The 22,894-nt window shown below is 41.2% G+C and overlaps 2 protein-coding genes across 2 annotated transcripts in view; both read right to left on the bottom strand.

Moving 5' to 3' along the window:
* LOC114226031 (prostate and testis expressed protein 2) overlaps nt 1–22,833 on the bottom strand; it is a 76,410-nt gene extending 53,577 nt beyond the window's left edge. Inside the window, exon 1 of the mRNA XM_088017847.1 lies at nt 22,737–22,833. The gene's annotated coding sequence lies outside the window, so the exon portion shown is untranslated. The remainder of the gene's footprint in view (nt 1–22,736) is intronic.
* Nucleotides 527–5,406, bottom strand: LOC148162678 (prostate and testis expressed protein 13-like). The gene is made up of 4 exons (XM_088017849.1): nt 1,810–5,406; nt 1,658–1,681; nt 1,157–1,297; nt 527–836 (listed from the first exon to the last, which is right to left on the bottom strand). The coding sequence occupies exons 1-4, from the start codon at nt 1,871–1,873 to the stop codon at nt 634–636; spliced, it is 432 nt and encodes a 143-aa protein (XP_087873975.1). The 5' UTR covers nt 1,874–5,406; the 3' UTR covers nt 527–633.
* Nucleotides 22,834–22,894: the final 61 nt, after the last annotated feature.

The following is a 22,894-nucleotide window of genomic DNA, read 5'->3' as shown; positions in this document are numbered from 1 at the left end:
GGGAGAAGCAGGCTCCTCGCTGAGCAGGGAGCCCGATGCGGGACTCGATCCAGGGACTCCAGGATCATGACCTGAGCCGAAGGCAGTTGCTTAACCAACTGAGCCACCCAGGCGCCCTGGCTGCCTGTTTTTAATAATCTATATCTTTATTGTAGATTAGTGACTTTAATAATGTAAAGTATATTACCTCTTTTGATGATTTTAAACCCATAAATAGGCTCATAATCCATATGGGTTTTTAATATGTATTTTCCCATTCATTTATATTTACACATTTTGAATTGTTTTGACTTGGTCATATTTCTAAATCATCAGAGTGTTAATTTGGTTGATATGTTTAATCAATGCTGTTATAATGTTTTATGGTGTGTGTGTATTTGTGTGTATCTTTTCTACTTTTTGGTCTATTCCCTTTTATACTATCTCTTTTTTTCTCTTTTTAAAAGTTTATTTATTTAAGTAATCTCACACCCAACATGGGGTTTGAACTCACAATCCTGAGATCAAGAGTCCCATGCTCTTCAGACTGAGCCAGTCAGGTGCCCCTATACTCTTTCTCTATTTTAGGGGGAGGGGAAAGTATTATTTAAGAAGACATGTGTTCCCATATGGTTTAAAATCTTAAGCATGTGTTTATCTTCTGTTTTGTATCACATCAGTCATGTTATCTATCCCTTTTCCAAATAAAACTGTAGTATCTAAATTTATGTGGCCATTATTACAAAAGTCATTATGATTGCAGCAGTGTGTTTCTCTCAGTAAGTCATGGTATACTTGGACCATTCCCTCTTCACAAGGTTTACAAGATAGTTGTGTGTAACGATACAGAGATCTCCCTAAAGAGAGAAAAAAAGCAAATGTGATCACCTTGCTTAATCACACCATTTTCCTAGCAATGACATCTCTCCAAAACCTCATTGGTTTTCTGTGGACAGGAATGAGCCCCCAAAGCTGTGCCTACATCTCATCTAGGTCTCTCTAGATAGAACCAGGCAAAAGACATCTGCCTCCCACACAGGCACCACCCCAGGTGGGTATATGGAGAATTCCACTTTCTCCAGTCTCTCCCGTGATCCCAGTTTCCCTCTACACCTTGACTCCAGGGAAGGTGGGCACCATTGGTAACGTTTTGTGTCTCTCTATAACCTACACTTACCTGTAATTCGATCACTATAGTAGTAGTGATCTATGGAACAACTCCTGTTGTAAACTGTTAGGTTGATCTTCCAGCACCTTCTCAAGCCAGTGAGGCATCTGTATCCATTAAAGTGGGCACACTGATAGCAAAATCGAATGACTAAATAGAGGAAAAATTTAAAGCAGAGCTCTAGGGAAAATAATTCTGCTTCAGAAGCCTACCCCACTATCAACACATACACTGGTGAGGTGTAGACCTCACAAAAAGGAAGTTAACACCCTTCCCAACTTCTGCCAGGGGTCCTTACTCCCTTGAGTAGGTGACAGCTATGACCCCAGGGATTCAAGCCTCCTCCTCCCTTCACCCAAGGCTGGGGGCAGAAAACAGACACAAGAACAGTGAGTGAGGATAGCAGAATGTAGTCAGGGAGGATATAGAGACAATGTTTGAAAAAATCAGGAATGTCCCCTCTCATTGTGGCATTATTTATCCAAAAATTGCAAACCAACTGCACCATACATTTCGATGTCAGGACTCTGTCTCCTATGAAGAGAAGAAAAAAATCTCCTTAAGCCATTTTACAGCAGCCCAAAAAGTCAAGGTTAGAAACCTCCTTTTTCTCCCCACATAAGCTCTCACCAACCATCACTGCCTCCCTCACCAGGCTTTACCTTCATCCATGAAGAGCACTGTGAATATGCTCAGCAGAAGCAAATGGAACATCCTGGGGCCCATTCCTGAGACGGTCCCAGAGGGAGGCTCCAGCTTTATTTATTCCCATCACGTGCCCTCAGGCATCCCACTAGATCACAGAATCATAAATTTCAGATCAAGCCACCTGAATCCTCTCTACAATGTTCCCAGAAGACGGTACATCCTGTCTGCATTTGCATTCCTCCAGATACTTAGAACTCAGCCCATCCAGACACCCCATTTCATTTTATTAGATCTAGCATAAGGTACTAATTAACACTGGCAGAGAATCTCTCTCGCTAGTACCTCTTCACTTCGCTTGTAGTTCTGAATGTTGGCCTACAAAGAGCGTGTCTAACCCCACATCCACAGGACTGCCTTTCACATATGACAAAGCTGGGATCACTGAGCATCTGTGAGGGAATTGCTCAGTCCCTTTCAAGTAGAACCATCTGGGACACTGGCCTCAGTGTGACCTCCAGCGGTACTACACCCCTGCCAAAGTGGGTCATCAGGACCAGAGCCTGATACTCCAGATGTGGTCCGATTGCCCAGTGTAGCACCACTCTGAGAGATGGATGGGACACTTCAAGAAAGAGGGGTGAAGAGGTTTAGATGATTTGTTTCCCTTGAGCTTTATTCATTAATTTGTCCAAGGGAGACAAAGACCAGAAATGGTTACAGTGGGAGAGACTTACACTGGGGATGATGGGGAGAGAGCAACACATATTTGGATTAGTCACTAGAAATGGGGTATGAGGGAAGGAAAGGAGCAGGGAGGCCTGGAAAGGAGTTTTCTCATCAGTTCTCTGCCTTTTTACCTCCCTCTTTCAACTACTAAGTGTCACTTGATTAGTGAGACTTGCCAACGTACTCATGGGTAAACAGGAAATATTTGGACATATGTGCAAAACTCCCTGACCATGCTCGCCATGTCCCTTTCCTGTTTTCTCCCACATGTTTAACCTGGTTTGTCATTTGAAGGCTTTTCCTTATTTATGTTTCTTGTCTCTTTCCCCTCTCAAGGATGAAAGTGCCATGAATGCAAGATATTTCTGTGTTGTGTTCACTGCTTTCTCCTCAGCACCTAGAAAGAGGCCTTGCACCTATGAGATAATCAAAACTATCTGGTGAAAACATGAATGCATCGTTGGCCTGGTTAACCTGAGAGGCACAATAATTCCCAGTTCACAGGATGACACTCCTTGCCTACCTTGTGGTTGGTGGTCACCATAGAGAAGACAGACATTGATAATGGCAGGTTCCCATCTTGCGGGAAAGAGTGTGGGGCCCATTTATCTTGAGTGAATTCATTCCCAGACAGAGTCAGACACAGGCTGCCCCAAGTGTGATCCCCCACCATAATCTTCCCCCGCACATCGGGGATGGAAGGTTAAGTGTGCTACCTGCCTACTATGTGATCTTAAACAAGGGACTCCCTTCTCTGTGCCTCTGGGACCTCACAGGTGGAAACAAGAGGTACTCCCAGAGGTACATCAGATGTAGTTGTTAGGACTTAAGAAATTCACATATGAAGGGGTGCCTGGGTGGCTCAGTCGGTTAGGCATCTGCCTTCGGCTAGGGTCGCGGCCTCAGGGTCCTGGGATTGAGCCCCACATCAGGCACCCTGATTGCTGGGGAGTCTGCTTCTCCCTCTTCCTCTGGCCCTCCCCTACAACACATGCTTTCATTCTCCCTCTCTCTCTCATAAATAAAATCTAAAAAAAAAAAAAAAAAAGAAAAGAAAGAAAAAAGAAATTCACATGTGGATAATGGTCAGGACGACCCTACTTGGTGTCAAACATTCTTTGGGCATGTTACGCACTTGATTTCTTTGAATTCTCTGAACAATCACATAGGTTAGAAAGAAATGACCTCATCTTCCAGTTGAAGCCCAAGGGCACTTAGAGACAAAGTATTTTTCCCCAGGGAACAAGGTGCATATCTGTTTGATTGGGTTGGCCATTATCTTTCCACTCTACCATGCTGTTTCTTTCTCTTTACAATCTGGAGAAGGGTTCCCAGGATTGGAGATGACTGTGGGGAGAGAGGAAGGGAGAACAGGTAAGAAAAAGTCTGTCTCCATTAAAACATAAAATAAAAAAAGAATCTCTCTCTGCCTGGCAGAGACAATATTCACAAACTAACTCCCACTGAAACTAGGGCGTCCTGCAAGCCTGCCTGGGATCTCAGGGACCACATTCATGAGTCTTGCATTGGGAGCGTGTGAGACACAGGCACCAATCCATGGATAGAAGTCCGGAGGGTCTGAGTTGGGAGAACCAAGCTTATGCTTGGAAGCAAAGGACCCCGTGTTCTGGCTGGGAAGATGCTCCTGCACCATGATCTGGCAACCAGGGATTAAGATCGGCCGTGATTTCCAAGCTTTGTGCATCGTGTCTCTCTCCCTGTGTTCATCCAGGCAACTTTGAACAACATTCTATTTGAAATAGAAGTAACAGAAATTGTGGAAACACACCAAACTTCTAAGAAGTACATAAAACTCCCTTTGTGCTTCCAAATCTGAGAAAAACTGTGAACATTTGCCATTACCTCCATACGAGAATACTTCTGTGCATATACCACAAGTTCACGTTCCTAACAACTGTCATAGTTGACACGGTATGTGTGAGGTTGTGATTTGTTATTGTGGGAAGGGTGCCTTTATCACCGGACCTCTTTTCCCCTCCTAGAATGTGAGGCCCAGAGATGGCGGGAGGTTCAGGAGCTGGTGCCCTGGTAACTCCCTTTAAAAAGGTTAACACCAGAGTCTGCCTTCCAGACTCAGCCAGGAGCTTTGGCCAGCTGCTTAGCCCTTCAACACCTCTCACCTGAGGATCTCAGTGTGGGCCCCAGACAGACCTTGGACACCTGTGGCCACCTCTCCCTCCCACAGATAGAGAGGATGTGCTCTGTAGCCATTCTTTCCTCCCGCCTCCATATTTGAGCCCTGGAAGCAGGTTCCCAGCCCTCCGCGCTCGTGGAGCTGAGAGTCTGCACCTTCTCCCCCCTCTTCTGGCTCCTGTTCAAAGCCCTTCCACCCTGCTGTCCCTTCCTCCATGGGAGGTTGTAGGACATGCTGTCCTGCTCCTGCTCTGCTCTTGCCCTGGCCAGAGGCTCACTCTGTACCCATGCTCTGTGCCTGCAGATGGAGAAGGCAATGGACTTGAGTCCACATTCATTTCCTTTGTAGTCAGCCTGAGGTTGGGCTCACCTTGCCCCTGCAGGAGGACCCTGAAAGGGCAGGGGATGCAGGGAAAAAGAAATCGTTAGCCATCAGGGAAATTCAAATCAAAACCACACTGAGATACACCTTACACCAGTTAGAATGGCAAAAATTGACAAGGCAAGAAACAACAAATATTGGGAGAGATTGTGGAGAAAGGGGAACCCTCTTACACTGTTGGTGGGAATGCAAGTTGGTACAGCCACTTTGGAAAACAGTGTGGAGGTGCCTCAAAAAATTAAAAATAGAGCTACCCTATGACTCAGCAATTGCACTCCTGGGTATTTACCCCAAGACACAGATGTAGTGAAAAGAAGGGCCATATGCACCCCAGTGTTCATAGCAGCAATGTCCGCAATAGCCAAACTGTGGAAAGAGCTGAGATGCCCTTCAACAGACGCATGGATAAAGAAGATGTCCATATATACAATGGAATATTACTCAGCCATCAGAGGGGATGAATATCCAACTTTTACATCAACATGGATGGGACTGGAGGAGACTCTGCTAAGTGAAATAAGTCAAGCAGAGAAAATCAATTATCATATGGTTTCACTTATTTGTGGAACATAAGGAAGAGCATGGAGGACATTAGGGGAAGGAAGGGAAAAATGAAGGGGGGGCAATCGGAGGGAGAGATGAACCGTGAGAGACTATGGACCCTGAGAAACAAACTGAGGGTTTTAGAGGGGAGGGGGGTGGGGGATGGGTTAGCCCGGTGATGGATATTAAGGAGGGTGAAAACAATGAATCATGGATCACTGCATCGAAAACTGGTGATGTATTATATGGTGACTAACATAACATAATAAAATAAATTTTTAAAAAAGTTATTTTCAGGGCTGTTGACCTCAAGCAGTAAATAAAGAAATAAATAAAAGAAAATAGAAACAGAACCCACCTCCCCACCGATCCCAAAGAAAGTTCCCTGCAGTCAGCAATATCCTCTTCCGCCAGTTCTGCCAACCTCCAACCAGCACTTCCCTGGCCCTGCTCAGCAGGGAGCCCACCCGAGTGGGATCATCTGATCCCAGGTGAGCTCATGAGAAGAGGGAGACTTGCTCTGTGACAGGGCTCCCTCCGAGCTCCCACACAGGCAGGAAGAAGGAAGTGTGTGATGGATGTCCAGTCCCATTTCTTCTCCTGTGACCATTTCTTCTGCACGTGACAGCAAACCTGCCTCACTCCCAGGCCTGCAGGGGACATGGGGTCTGGCTGACTAGCTCTCCTGGCCTGCAGTCCACCTAGGCCTGCCTCAGACCCACGCTCCCCCTAGCGGCCGGACCCACCCCACCACACTGCCCTGCATGGCTGGGTCTCACCCCAGAAACCCTTGGCCCCCTCCCCCTTCCTCAGCCCAAATCAGCCTCCTGACCCAGCCCCACTTCCCCCTTTAACTGTCCTCCAGACTTTCTAGCCATGGGTGGCCTGGAAGGTACCATTTTCCCAAACGAGTGAATGAGTTGGGCATAGAAGCCACAGAGCCCCATGTCTTTCTTTTATGCCTAAGAGACAGGACTGAACTGAAATTTCGTGACAATGTCAAGGCAGAGGGAGATCCTGAACTGGGTCCTCTCAGCTGTGAAGTCAGGGATCATGTCTGACCGGTGACAGAAGCAAGGAACAGGAATTCGGGCTCAGACATGGATTTTTGGTCACCCCTTCTCATTGGTTCAGCTCCTACCACATCTGCTGCTTAGGACCTTAACTCACCTAACATAGTTGACAGGGGATCGATTGTGGGGAGGCCAGGAGTAACGAGGGACTTCTTCACCAGGACTCCTCCTAAGCTTTCTGCGTGACCCCCTTTCCTGAGGCTCTTCCTAGATGGAGTCAGCAGGATCTCAGTCTCCAAGGCAGAGAGGGCTTTGCCCTGAGGCATTCCCCAGAGCCCTGTTCCACTGCCCCAGCCTACTGCCTTCCAGCCCCTTGCTCCGGCCGTTGCCCACTGCATTTCGGAGTAATGAGAACAGAATGGGAGGCTCCTGTCAGCCACCCCCAAACAGCAGTTCTAGACCAATTTCCAGGACTGCAGTCATAGATGCTCATATGCTCTTCCTTTTTTTTTCTTTTCTAAGTTTTTATTTAAATTCTAGTTAACATATAGTGTAATACTGGTTTCAAGAGCAGAATTTAGTGATTCATCACTTACATAGAACACCTAGTGCTCAACACAAGTGCCCTCATTAACACTCATCACCCTTTCAAGTCTTCCCTCTACAGGCTGCTGGGACATTGACAAATCAGGCTGGAGAAGTGGGAGGGGACGTTATACTGCCCCCTTGCTGTCACTTCTGTCGTCTACCAGAGAAAACTCAGGTGTGATGGCAGCTGAGAGAACACTGACCCACAAACTTGTTATAGAGTTATACTGGGGAAAGGTGGACCCACCACTGTGCAACGTAACTGTATGAAATTCACTATTTCTCTTTCCCCAAGCAAAAGTGAACAGAACATTCTGTCTTATATGCTCCTGTAATGCCAAAGCCCAAGAACATAACTGCGGTAAGATAATGGAAGATTTCAGTGTGTGAGAATCTCGGGAGCCACACACCCCCGTAGCCTGAGTAGGTGGCAGATGACTCAGCCAGCAGACTACCCTCAGAGGTCAGCTGTCCAAAGAGGCCATAGCCCAGGGGCTGCAGCTGAAGCTTTGTGCCACGCAGGGAGACAAACCTGGCACGGGGCTAGTGTAGGACTGGCCTGCTAAAGTTTTAAGTGTCTCGGAGGCTTATATTTGTCTCGTCTGGGAGTAAGCCCTAAGATCAAGAACAGTTTCTTCTAGAATGGCCTTTGAAGTCAGGGACTCAGGTTCAGAACAGACTGGTTTCTCTCAGATAAGTGAGCAGCATGGAAATCAACAGAGTTCTGACTGGTCCTAACAAGGTGAGATCTAGAGTTCTACAAGCCAGCAGGACCCTAAACTGAAGAAATATCCAAAGGATTGTGTAAATCCCTAAAAGGAGCTCAACTGAATTGTTCTGGGGATGTTCTCCTTGTATCTCTTTCCCCATCTCCAGATCTCCCTTCCCTTTGTGATTTTCTGGGAATTTCCAAATGCCTTTCTAGATGCCAAACTCCTAGGCACCAGTAGTTTCTTCTAGAAGGCACAAGGAGGCTAGTTTGGGATGGTTAGAAAGGACTCCATTCCCAGACCAAGCCCAGAGTCAGACACAGCTTCCGGGATTTTTTGAATGCTGAGTCAATTCCACCACTCCCCGTTCGCTTTCCCAAAGGCCTGACCCTGGGTCTCTCAAATCTCCCTATTTGGGGAGAGACAAAATTCAGTTCTTCAACTCTTCCCACAATGAGTGACCGCATGAGAGCATCCAAGTCAGAGAACGACTGATCACAGAGGGGCACAATTCCTAAATGCTGCGCTTCTGGCACCTGTAAGGGCATGCTGCATGCTGCTCACCTTCCGGGGACTCACCGAGTGACACTACAGCAACCTCTGTTTTGTATCCCTGCCTCAGCTGCCTGGCCTTTCTTTCCTGACAGGGGCTTTTGTCTCTAATTAATAATATACCTCTTCCCACTGAAACCGGGCTGCAGCAAGGGTGATATTAATGATAGTTTCTTCTCTGCTTACCTGGCTGCCAAAGGGGAGGACTTCTGGACCACAAATTGTTCCTGTTATTACAAACAACATGTTCTGCCCTAGGGCACAGAGATACCATTTAAGAATCAAAACTGTTACTCTCTGGACAGCCAAGTTCTATAAATTTAAAGCAGCTGCTCTGGAAGCTTTTGGTTGCATAAGAAAGTTTGGATGGTCTGATAACCACTGAGTTACCAATGTTTATACAACTGCAAGAGCAGCTCCCACTTCTACCTTTCTGACTTGTGAGAATAATGATCCATCTTGCTGTCTCCCTTCTTTCAAAGAGAATATTAAGAATATCCAGTCTTAAAATGTGGTTCAAAAAATAGCAGTTTCAGGATTTCATCCAGGCCTTTTTTGTAGCCATGGGTTAGCAATCAATCACCAGAGACTCTGTTGCTTGAAAAGGATAGGATCCACTGAGCAGAGAGCCAGCTTCTTCTTCCTCTTCCTCTGCCCTCCCACCCCGCTCGTGCTCTCTCTCTCTCTCTCAAATAAATAAAACAAATCTTAAAAAAAGAAAAAGAATTACACTAATTATAGTAGAAATTCATACTAGTAATTAAGTTAATTAAAAAATAATTACACTAACCTCAGGGATTTTGTGACAATGAAATTTGATGATTCATGTAGATGGTTTAGAATAGCATCTACTATAAGAATATGTTCATTAGATGCTTATGATTATGATTAGGACAGCTGACCCTTGAACAAGAGGTTCAAGGAGGTTAGTGGCACCAACCCCTGAGCAGTCAGAAATATGCATATAACTTTGACTACCCCAAAACTTAACTACTAATAGCCTACTGTTGACTGAAAGCCTTACAGATAACATAAATAGCTGAGTAATACATTTTGTATATTATATGCATTATATACTGTATTTTACAATAAACGCAGAGAAAAGAAATATTAAGAAAAACATAAAGAAGACAAAATACATTTATAATACTATAGGTATACTTATTGAAAAAAGTCTGCATATAAGTGCAGTTCAGACCCGTGTTGTTCAAGAGTCAACTGTACAGCCAAAGAATTCCAGAAGTGGCTAAGATCGAGTTGAGTAAGAGTTCCAGTGGAGCAGAAGCTAACATGGAACATCAACTACTGCATTTAACTGGCATAGAAGTGAAGATAATACAAGTCCCCTTTGCTCTCACATCAACTTGCAAGCGAAGCCCTCTATAGAAGTGTTTACAAGAAGCACAGACACCAAGCCCAGGGAAGAGATGTTCGAGACGTTCCCGGATCCAGCCACTGAGGTGGTCAGCCCTGGGGCCGAGGGGCAGCCAAGAATGGGAGGAAGCCTCTGAGACCTGGATTCAACACTGCCTATGTTCCAAAGCAGCTGATGGCAACCACTTAACAGCCCTGGGATGAGTATCTGGTCTTACGAAGAGTAGCAGATATCAACCTGTTCCATTTCTGACCACGTATCTGAGAGAGAGAAAAATGCTCTGTGTAGTTACTGAGGTTTGAGAAATGGTGTTACCTACACAGAGGAGAGAGGGCAGTGCACACAGCACTGAGGAAAGTGATGGCTAATGGTTTTCACAGTAAAATATCATTATGGAAATTTAGATTTCTGAAGAGCTCTGATAATTTCTCACTGTTAATCTGAGAATATATAAGGCTTAGAACTGATATCCTAGGCTTAAGCTTAGCTTTCTTTTTTAATTTTTTATATTTTATTTTGCACTGCATTGCACTACATTTTTCATCATGATAAGTGTACTCTATAATCCCCTATATCACTTATTTTACCCATCCCCCCACCCAGCTCCCCTCTGGTAACCATCAATTGGTTTTCTAGTTAAGAGTCTGTTTCTTGGTTTCTCTTCTTTTCCTTTGCACGTTTGTTTTGTTTCTTAAATTCCACATACGAGTGAAATCATATGGTATGTGTCTTTCTCTGACTTATTTTATTAATATTCCTCCCAGCCTTGCCCAAAGGGACCTATGGCTGTTTACCAGGGGAACTGTGCACTGGGAAAAAGGAAATATTCAGGGGCGCCTGGGTGGCTCAGTCGGTTAAGCGTCTGCCTTCGGCTCAGGTCATGATCCCAGGGTCCTGGGATCGAGCCCCGCATCGGGCTCCCTGCTCCACGGGAAGCCTGCTTCTCCTTCTCCCACTCCCCCTGTTTGTGTTCCCTCTCTTGCTGTATCTCTCTGTCAAATAAATAAATATTTTTTAAAAAAGGAAATATTCAAACCTTTCAGGGACTACTAGAAACTGGCTCTGAATTGACACAAATTCCAAGAGACCCAAAACATCACTGTGGCCCACCAGTCAGAGCAGGCACTTAGGAAGGCCAGATGATTAATGGAGTTTCAGCTCAGGTCCATCTCACAGTGGGTCCCGTGGGTCCCTGAACCTTCCTGTGTTCAGATAAGTGATTTACCTGATAAAGAGTTCAAAATAATGGTCATAAAGATTCTCACTAGGTTTGACAGAAGAATAAATGAACAAAGTGAGAATGTTAACAAAGAGATATAAACTATAAGTACCAAACAGAAGTCATAGAGCTGAAGAATACAATAATGCACTGAAAAACACACCAGGGGGTTCAAGAGCAGACTAGATGAAGCATTAGAAAGTATCAGTGGAACATACCCACTGAGAGCATCAAAACAAACAAAACGAATTAAAACAAGTGAAGATAGCTTAAGAGACTTATGGGAAAACATCAAGCAGGCCAACATTCACATTATAGGATCCCCAAAGAAGAGAGTGAGAAAGGGACAGAAAATTTATTTAAAGAAATAATGGCTGAAAACTTCCCTAACCTCAGGAAGGAAACAGACATCCAGATCCAGGAAGCCCAGAGTATTCCAAGTAAGATAAACCAAGAGACCCCACCAAGACACATAATTAAAGTGTCAAAATTAAAGACGAGGAGAGAATCTTAAAAGCTGTGAGAAAAAACAACTTGTTATGTAAAAGAGAACCCTCATAAGACTATGAGCAGATTTCTTAGCAGAAACTACACAGGCCAAAGGAAAGTGGCATAATATATTTAAAATGCTGAAAGCAAAAACCTGCCATCCAAGAACACTCTTCCCAGCAAAATTATCCTTTAAAGTTGAAGAAGAGATAAAGAGTCTTCCAAAAAGCAAATGCTAAAGGAGTTTATCACCACTAGACCAGCCTTGCAAGAAATGTTAAAGGGACTTCTTTAAGCTGAAACAAAAGGGCACTAATTAGTAACAGGAAAACATGTGAAAATCTCACTGGTAAAGGTAAATATATAGTAAATTTCAGAATAATCTAATGTTGTCAGGGTGTTGGGTCAATCCCTTATAAAGCTAGTATGAAGTTTAAAAGACAAAAGTAATAATAAAAAAAAACCTGTAACTACAACAATTTGTTAACGGGTACACAAGATAAAAAGAAATAAAATGTGAGATCAAAAACATAGAATGTGGGGGTGGAGAGTAAAAATGTAGAGCTTTAGAATACATTCAAACTTAAGTTATCAACTTAAAATAGATTGTTATAAATATAAGTTGTTTTATGTAAGCCTCATAGTAACAGTAAACACAAAGTAAAAACATATAGTAGATACACAAAAGATAAAGATAAAGGAAACTGAGCATGCCAGTACAGAAAATCATCAAAGTACAAAGGAAGAAAGCAAAAGAGGAAGAAAGGAACAAAGGGATTACAAAATAGCCAGAAAACAGTTAAAAAATGGAAATCAGTATATAACTGTCAATAATTACTTTAAATGTGAATGGACTTAATTCTCTAATCAAAAGACACAGATTGATTGAATAGATTTAAAAAAAAGCCTATATGCTGCCCAGAAAAACTCACTTCAGGTATAAGAACACACACAGACTAAAAATAAAGGGATGGAAAATGCTATCCCATGCAAACAAAATGAAAAGAAAGTTTGGGTAACTAAACATATCAGAAAAACAGATTTTGAACAGCCAGACTACAGGGACACCTGGTGGCTCAGTTGGTTAAGCATCTGCCTTCGGCTCAGGTCATGATCCCAGAGTCCTGGGATCAAGCCCCTCATCAGGCTCCCTACTCAGCAGGGAGACTGCTTCTCCCTCTGCCTGCTACTCCCCCTGCTTATAGGTACACTCTCAGTCTCTCTGATAAATAAATAAAATTAAAAAAAAAAAGACAGACTGTATAAAAGACAAAGAAGGTCATTACATAATGGTAAAAGGCTCAATCCAACAAGAGGATATAACATTTGTAAATATTTATGCACTCAACATAGAAGCATCTAAATACATAAAGCAAACATTTACAGACCTAAAGGGAGAAATAGACACCAATACAATAATAAGTAATAAAGTAGGAGACTTTAATAAAAATAAAAAATAAATAAAGTAGGGGACTTTAACACTCTGCTTTCACCAAAGGATAGATCATCCAGACAGAAAATCAGTAAGTATACACTGGCCTCAAATGACACATTAGACCAGATGAATTTAAGACACATATACAGAACATTCCATCCAAAAGCCACACCCTTCTTAAGCACACACGGAGCATTCTCCAAGACAGATCATAAGTTAGGACACAAAACAAGTCTTAATAAATTGAAGGAGACTGAAATCTCATCAACCATCTTGTCCAACTACAATGGTATGAAACTAGAAATCAATTACAAAAAGGAAACTGGAAAATTTACAAATATATAGAAATTAAACAACATGCTACTGAAGAGCTAACGAGTCAAAGAAGAAATCAAAACAGAAATCAAAAAATATCTTGAAACAAATGAAAATGGAAATACAACACACCAAAACTTGGGGGATGCAAAAGCAGTTCTAAGAGGGAAGTTTATAGAGATGAATGAAAGAAACAAGAACAATCTTAAATATACAACCTAACTTTATACCTCAAGAAACCAGAAAAAGAAGAAATGAAGCTCAAAATTAATAAAAGGAAGGAAACAGCAAAGATCAGAGTGGAAGTAAGTGAAATAGAGACTTAAAAGGCAATAAAAAAGATCAATGAGGAGCTCGGGTTTTTTTTTTTTAAAGAAGCAAAATAGACAAACCTTCAGTTAGACTCAAGAAAAAAGAGGGAATGCAAACCGATAAATCACAATGGATTTCTAAAAATTGTTCATGTAATCTACATGAAGGCAGGAAAAACTAAAAGACAAATGAAAAACAAAAAAAATAGAAAACAAAATAAATTAAATGGCTGACTTAAAGCCTAAAATAACAATAATTATCTTAAATGTAAATGTTCTAAATACATCAATTAAGACACAGAATGGCAGAGTGGATTAACGAACATGATGCAATTCTGTTATCTATAAGAAACTCACTCTAAATATAATATTAACAGTAAAAGGATGAAAAAGACATAGCATACAAATAATCAAAAGACAGCAGTTCTTAACAGTAGATAAAGTAGGCTTTGGGTCAAAGAAAATTACCAGAGATAGAGAGGAACATTCTATAAAAGGGCCAATCCATCAAGAAGGCAGAGCAATTCTAAATAAGCATACATCAAACAATAGAGTGACAAAATATGTAAAGCAAAAACTAATAGAACTGAAGGAATAGACAAATCCATAATTATAGCTGGAGACTTCAACATCTGTTTCTCAAAAATTGATAAAACTACACAAATATTTAGCAACACCACAATCAACCAAAAGAACCTAACTGACATTTACAGAACCCTTCAACCAATAGGAATTCAGGTCACAGAGAACATATACTAAGGTATACCACATCTGGGCCACAAACAAATCTAAACAATTTAAAAGACTTGAGCTCACACAAAGTGCATCCTCCAACAACAATGGAATCAAACCAGAAACTCGTAACAAAAAGAAAATCTACAAACACTTGAAAACTAAACAACTATGAATAATCCACAGATCACATAAGTAAGTAAATAATCCATGGATCAAAGAAGAAGTTTCAAGGGAAAAAATTTTAAATGCATTGAATTGAATGAAAACTAAAATATGTCAAAATCTGTAGAAAGGAGCTAATGCAGTGATCCTTTTATAGATCCTTTTATAACACTAAATGCATACATCTGAAAAGAGGAAAAGATTAATACTCTAAGCTCCCATCTGAAGAACCTAGGAAAACAAGAGCAAATTAAACCCTAAGCAGAAGGAAGGAACTAGTAAGAGAAGAAATCAATGAAAATGAAACAGAAAAACTGAACAAAAAAAGAGCTGATTAAGGTCTATAAACTTTAGAAACCTCTAGTAAGACTGAAAAAGTAGAGAAGAAATATATTTCCAGTAACAGATCAAGAGTCACATGCTTTACTGACTGAGCCCGCCAGGCGGCGCTATTTCCAGTATCAGGAACGAAGCATGAGCTATCACTGCAGACCTTGCTGATATAAAAAAGATAAAAAGGTAATACTATGAACTACTCTATACAAATAAATTTGACAACTTAGACAAAATGGACCAATTTCTCAAAAATTAGAGACTACTTCAACTCACCCAATATGAAATTATTTTAATAGTTCTATAACTATTTAAAAAATTAAATTAGTAATCAAAACCTTGGCATCTTATTCTATGAGGTCAGTACTACACTGATATTAAAACCAGACAAGGGCACCTGGGTGGCTCAGTCGTTAAGTGTCTGCCTTCAGCTCGGGTCCATGATCCCAGGGTCCTGGGATCGAGTCCCACATCGGGCTCCCTGCTTGGCGGGGTGCCTGCTGCTCCCTCTCCCACTCCCCCTGCTTGTGTTCCTGCTCTCGCTGTCTCTCTCTGTGTGTCAAATAAATAAATAAAATCTTTAAAGAAAAGAAAACCATTACAGACTTGTCAAATCATATGTTGTACACCTGAAACTAATGTTACATTGTGTGCTAACTGTACTTCCCTGAAAAATGTAATAAAATAAAAAGAAATTGGGCGCCTGGGTGGCTCAGTCGTTAAGCGTCTGCCTTCGGCTCAGGTCATGATCCCGGGGTTCTGGGATCGAGCCCCGCATCGGGCTCCCTGCTTCGCGGGAAGCCTGCTTCTCCCTCTCCGACTCCCCCTGCTTGTGTTCCCTCTCTCGCTGTGTCTCTCTCTGTCAAATAAATAAATAAAATCTTTTAAAAAAATAATAAAATAAAATAAAATAAAATAAAAAGAAATTATTGACCACTATCTCACATGCACAGAAATACAAAAAAACTCTAACCGATATTAGCAAATAGAATCCAGTAATATATAAAAAGAATTATGCACCATGACCAAGTGGGGTTTATTCTGGGAAGCAAGACTGGTTCAACATTCAAAAACCAATCAATGTAATCTACCATATTAACGGATTAAAGAAGAAAAAAATCATATGATAATACCCATCAATTCAGAAAAAGCATTTAATAAAATTCAAAACCCATTCATGATTAAAAAAATAAACTCCCAGAAAAATAAAACTAGAGAGGACCTTCTTCAGCTTAATAAAGAGTAATCCAGGCGTCTGTTAAGCGTCTGCCTTTGGCTCGGGTCATGATCCCAGAGTCCTGGGATCGAGCCCCACATGGGGCTCCCTACTCAGTGGGGAGCCTGCTTCTCCCTCTACTTTTCCCACTCCCCCTGCTTGTGCATGCGCTTGCACTCTCTCTCTCTCTGGCATATGCATATACATAAATAAATAAATAAAATCTTAAAAAAAAAAAGAGTATCCCCCCCACACACAAAAAACCCCTACACATAATATTATGCTTAATGGTGAAAAACTGAATGCTCTCACCTTAAGATTGGGAACAAGGCAAGGATATTCTCTTTCACTACTCTTATCAATATAACACTGGAAGTTCTACACAGTGCAATAACGCAAGAAAAGGAAGTAAATGGACTACAGATTGGAAAATAAGAAATAAAACTGTCCCTATTGGCAGATTATATGATTGTCCATGTAGAAATTCCCAAAGAATCTACCTAAATAAATAAATAACTAATAAGTAAATTTAGCAAGGCTGCAGATACAGGATAAATACATAAAAGTCTGTTGTATTTCCGTACACTAACAATGACTATGTGAATATCAAAATTTAAAACATAATACCATGTATCATTAAATAAAACAATGAAATACTAAGTTGTAAATCTAACAAAACACATTCAAGAATTATTTGCTGAAAACAAAATACTGATGAAAGAAAGCAAAGAAGATCTAAATAAACTGAAAACATACCATATTCATAGATTCAAGATTCAAAACAGTAAAGATGTCAATACTTCCCAAATTGATATACAGATTTAGCACATTTCCTATCAAAATCTCAGAAAGATTTCTTGTAGCTAGAGACTAGATTATTATAAGATTTATATAAAAAGCCAAACAAACTAGAATAGCCAGCTAGAACAATTTAAAAAAATAATAAGGGCAGGAGGAACCTGATTTCAAGACTTATCACATAGTTACAGGAATGAAAACTGTAAGATACTGGTGGAGGGACAGACACATAGATCAATAAAACAGAACAGAGATGCCAGAAAGAGACTAACATCATTATGACCAACTGATTTTTGACAAAAGGGCCAAATCAATTCAATGAAGGAAACCTTTTCAACAAATGATACTGGAATAATTGAACATTCATAGGAAAAATGAAATTCAACCTAAGTCTTAACACTTTATACAAAAATTAACTCAGAATGGATCAGAGATTTAAATATAAAAGGTAAAACTATAAAACTTTAAAAAATATTTGGGCTCTAGGGCTAGGAAAAGATTTTTTAGACTTGAAACTAAATGTATGATCCATAAAAGGGAAAACTGATAAAATGGACTCAATCAAAATGTAAAACGTTTGCTTGGTGAAAGACCCTATTAAGGGGGTGAAAGACAAGCTACAGAGCAGAAGAATGTATTTGCAAACCACATGCAATTGACCCTGCAACAACAAAGGGGTTGGGGCACCAATTTCCCACACAGTCGATAATCTGCATGTAACCTTTGATTCCCCAAAACCTTAACTAGTAATAGCCTACTGTTGACCAGAAGCCTTACTGATAACATAAACCATTGACTAACACGTTTTGAAAGTCATACGTATTATATACTGTAGTGTTACAATAAGGTAAGCTAAAGAAAAGAAAATATTAAGAAAATCATAAGGAAAATATATTTACAGTACTATATTTAGATTAAAAAAAAAAACCCTACATTATCAGTTGGCCTGCACAGTCTAAATCTGTGTTATTCAAGGGTCAACTGTACTATATACTATCTATAATGCAGCCAGTTGTTATTTGGTAGACACTACACTAACATGCATTTTCCCACTTAATTTTCACAACAACCATACGAAAGAAGTCAGATTATCATCTCCATTTTAAAAGTGAGAAAACTGAATCAAAGAGAGGCTATATAACTTGCCCAAGTCACAAAACTAGGCAGTGGAAGAGTCAGAGTTTGAGCCCAAATAATAAGACCTCAGAGCCTACACTCTTAACTATTATGCCATATCCTTCCCTATCATTAAATGTGTTACTGAAGGAATCTAAAAATGAAATAATTAGGGCTGAACTAGTAATTAGTAGTAAAAAGGGAATGGAAGTGAGAGAGATGAGGCTTTAAAAGGAAATAAATGGCAGAACTTAATAACTCTAAGATATATGGGGATGAGAAAGCATAAAAAATGATAATTTCTTAAGTGTTGGAAGCCTGGGGAAATGATGATACCACTGAAAGGAATATGAATATCATAAGGGTGAGTCCAGAGGGAAACGATGAATAGTATTTTAGATATGTTGTATTGGGAAGACAAAGATATTCATGTAGAAATCTTAGTACACAGCTAAGATACATTTTAGAAACCAGGAAAGAGGTAAGAGTTGGAAATAAAGATTTTGAAATTTTATCTCACATAAAACGAGTAGTGGAAGCAATAAAACTATGAAGCTCTTTGGGGCACCTGGGTGGCTCAGCCAGTTAAGCGTCCAACTCTTGATTTCAGCTCAGGTGATGCTCTCAGGGTTGTGAGCTGGAGCCCCACGCTGGGCTCTGCACTCACTGGGGAGTCTGCTTGAGATTCTCTCCTTCTCCCTCTGCCCCTCCCGCCACTCTGTCTCTCTCTCTCAAATAAATAAATAAATCTTAAAAAAAACAAACAAACAAACTATGAAGCTCCCGAAGGGGGTGAAAAAGGACCATACTTTGGAAACCAGCAACGGTTGACAGTCAGAAGGGGAGAGGTGAGAGGGGAACCACGACAGGGTAGTCTCAGAGTTCACCGGATGAGTTTCAAGAAGAGAGTAGGCCGCCTTCTCCTTTCATTCCATATTCTGTCTTGGAGATCTCATTCCCACCCATTACTTAAATAACTACCCACCCACACACAAATATCACAAGGCCATACCTCGCATCTAACCTCTACACTCGGATTTCTAACTGCCTGATTTTACCTCCACCTGGATATCTCAAGGGCATCTCAAATTCACCATGCCCAAAATCTAACTCTGTCTCTCAAAATGTGGTCTTCTTCCAGTATTCCCTATCTCAGAAAATGGCATCCAGTTGCAAAACCTAGAAACTTACAAATAATTCGTGACCGCTTTCGTACATCAACCCCAGCCAATTCATGGTCACGTCATTTAGGGTTTTATCCACTAAATCTATCTGTCCTCTCTTTGCTGTCTCTGGCTATTACCATCCTAGCCTAAGCCACAACCATCTACCGCCTAGAATACTGCAACTGCCTCCTATTTGGACTTCACATCATCTTGCCCCCCTCAAATGCATTCTCCTCAATGCAGCCAAGATAAAATTTCAAATGCACACCTGGGTATGTCACATAACACTTCCCAATCTTCACTTTAGTGAGTTTCCATAGTTATTAGGACAGAGAGCGAAGTCTTTGTCTTGGCCTACGTGACCTACATAATCTGGCCCTTGCCTACCTCTCCAGTCTCATCTCTACCCTGTCTCTTTGCTGGTCTTTTTTCAATTTCTTGAATTTTCCAAGCTCCCACCCCCAATAGGCCTTTGCAAATGCTCTTCCCCCTGCCTAGAAATCTCCTTTCACCCCCATCTCTCCCCTCCACAACATTTCCCCTACTCATCCTTTAGCTCTTTGTTCAGTGGCACTATGTTAAATTTCCCCATTATTAGATGTTTTTATTAGACCATTTGCCTCTCCTTAGCACTGAACACAGTTGTTATCTTACAATAATTTGTGATTGTTTGATGTCATTTTCCTCAATCCAACTGGAAGCTTCATAAAGGAGGGGGATCATGTCTTTTTATGTATCATCAAATCACTAAGACATTGCATAGTATCTAACACAGGTATTGTGAAACCAAATAAAGGATACCTCATTTAAAATGGAGCTGAGGGGCCAGAAAGGAAAGGTCTCGTGTCCTACCTCTACTGTCAACTGTAGATCCCCAACAAGAAGAGATGTGTCTTGCATTCCCAACAAGAAGCCTATATTTGACTACACCAGAAAGAGGAAGGAGGCTTTTCCTACAAGCCTGGCAACAGCCTGGCCAATGAGAGACTATCACAACTCAGCCAATGAAAATCCACAATACTTCAAACTCCCAGTTTATCCCAATAAACTTTTTGCTTAAAACAGCCCCTCCCAACTTCCTCCTTTCTTTATAAAAAGAACATTCCTCTCCTTTGTTCTCTGTACTTGCCCATCATTTTGCTATACCTTGCATGTCCCAAGTTGCAATCCCCGGCTATTCCCAAATAAACATGTTTTTGCTGGCAAAATAACTGACAGTTTTACTTTTAAGGTCAACAGTGTTCAATAAATATTTACTGAATAAATTATCAAACACTCTCAAAAAAAAAAATAATAAAAGAGGATGGGAACCGAGCAAAAATACTGGAGATGACCCTTAGGAAGATCCTTAGCAACATCTGAGAGTACAGTTTGAATATACTGATGAGGGTGGAACAACAGCAATGAATATAGAGCGAGGACAAGTGTGGGGGGAGGGGCAGCAGCATCCAAAGAGCTGTTTTCATTTTGCTTTTCCTTAGGCCAGTGTTGTTCTATTTCCAAGACTAAAAGAAGAATGAATTGCAAATGTCAGAGACAGGAGATAAAGAGTCAGATAAGAGAGGGCTACTTTGAAGGAGTTGGAAAATGTCAGCAAAGGGGTGAGGTAAGCAAACATATCATAAAGGGGGGATTAACTTAAGCATGACAATATAACCAGTTGAAAGTAATATTTCAACACAAAGATAAAGATGTTGCTGGGTTAATAAACAGCTAAACCTAAGCAGGGAAAGCATCTGAAAGAGAGCTGAGCTATAACCAAGAGGTAAGGAAACCATATTAAACGGCATTAATCAGCAAAATCCAGATTATGGGAAACTCCACAGGACCAACAACATGGTTCCTTCAACAAACTGCACAAGAAGAAAGTGGAGGAGGAACTTATAAAAGAAACTTAAAAGACTGATCAACCAATCACAACGTGTGTACTAGACTGGATCTTGGTTCAAACAAGCAAAGTAAAGAAAAAAAAGGGGGGGAAGGTAGAAAATTAAACACTGGCTATTTGATGATATTAAGGAAATACCTTAGATATTTTAGGTGTGATAATAGTATTGTGGTTATGCTTTTAAAAAGTCCTTTTTTAAAGAAATCATACAGTAATGTTTATAGATTTCAGATGCCTGATATTTGCTTCAAAATAATACAAGAGGAGGTATGTGGATAGTGATGTAGAAGCAACAAGATTGATCATGAGTTAATAATTATTGGAACTAGGCACTGAGTTCATGGGGCTTCCTTATATACAACTTTTTTAGGTGTCTGGAAATTTCCTTAATGTTTTTAAGGATGCAATTTGGTTTTCAAGAATAGGATTTTTTTCCCCATATACTCTTATTTTAGATGGCCTTGGTTAAGGTTTCTTGACCTAGGTTCAATGGATTGCAGAGAATCATGAAGATTATTAAATCACAGCTAGGCAAATTTGGAGCATGAAGTGATCCACCGAAAAACAAGAATTGAGTTGAACAAAAGATACCACTTGAAATATGACAGGAGTTAGATCCTTCAGGTTGTTATCGATAAAAGGTTTTCAAAGATCAAACTTTATCATAAAGGATAACAAGAAAATAATTGGGGGTGGAAATAAGGAGCACGTTGAATGATCAAAGCAGTAGGTAAGAAAAATGACTGCTCGTTTCTACAAATTGGGAAAATTTTGTCAAAGAAAAAGTCATACAGGTATAAAATGACCAAACTAGAACAGGGGACATTTGCTCATGAGGAAAGAAAAGAATGTGTGGCACTAAAGTAGTGTTGATAGTGGAGATCTAGGCGTAAGGGTCATTCAAATCTTTACAACCTACATTGTGCCATCTTGTTTATTCCTTTTTCTTCCCCCACAACAAATCCAAAGTGACTTAGAGGTCGTCCAAAGGCCCCGAGACTAAGGGGAAAAGTGTTTGGAGAAAAAGGATTAAATATTATACTCTCCCTCTCATTGAATCCTGGATTTAAGAAATAATATAAATTTGTCAACCAGCACCTGCCTATCTGTGTGAAGTGAGATACAGAACGCTCAGACGGGGGAGGACCAATTGTTTAGCTATGTTGCAGGACAGTGACTAGAATACTGAATCCTGGGGACCTCTACGCATTTTCTTTTCTAGGTCTCATCCTCAGCGATTCCCAAAACGGGTACATATACCAAAAAATTTTTTTTGTTCTTTAAAGAGTGAGATATGGAAAGGGGGGTAGACGGGAGCATTCTGGAGGAAAGCCGCGAGTGCTGTTCTAGCAAGGAAGTCAGTGTGGCTGGAGCACGGGTGCAGAGGGACGTCGAGAGGTGCAGAGGGACAGGAGACACAGCAGGGGGTCAAACAGCCTTGTGAGCCACGGAAAGGGCTCAATGCGCGCCTCGGTTTTTAAACAGAACCTGTGTGGGTCAGACCCCAGGTGGATCTTCTAAAGAGGCGGACCGCTGGAGATGGCTCCAGCTGAGCTCCAAGAGCCTTCCCTTCCGACGCCACCCACCCCCTCAGCCGCCTGGAGTTGGGAAGGGTGGAGACGCAGTCCACTCAGGTGGACTGAACGCTAAGGCGCCCCTGCCAAAACCCAGCTAACTAGCGTTAAATAAGTTTAAAGCGTCCCCTCCTTCCCTACCCGTGCTCCTGAAGGCGACGCAGATACGGTTCCGGGTAACGCGCCAGTGCAAGGCGGGGTTGGAGCACTTCCGAATCCATGCCTCAAATCCCGGGCTTTCTCCCGCCTGTGGGAGAAGGCCAAGAGAAAATGAGCACCAATCAGAATGTAGACTTGGA

Source organism: Eumetopias jubatus, unplaced genomic scaffold, assembly GCF_037043125.1.
Source record: "Eumetopias jubatus isolate StellerSeaLion01/CBP00866 unplaced genomic scaffold, mEumJub1_p1.0 scaffold_13, whole genome shotgun sequence".
NCBI classification, from domain to species: Eukaryota; Metazoa; Chordata; class Mammalia; order Carnivora; family Otariidae; genus Eumetopias; species Eumetopias jubatus.
Note: the sequence above shows the minus strand (reverse complement) of the source record. Positions and strands in the feature narration are given on the sequence as shown.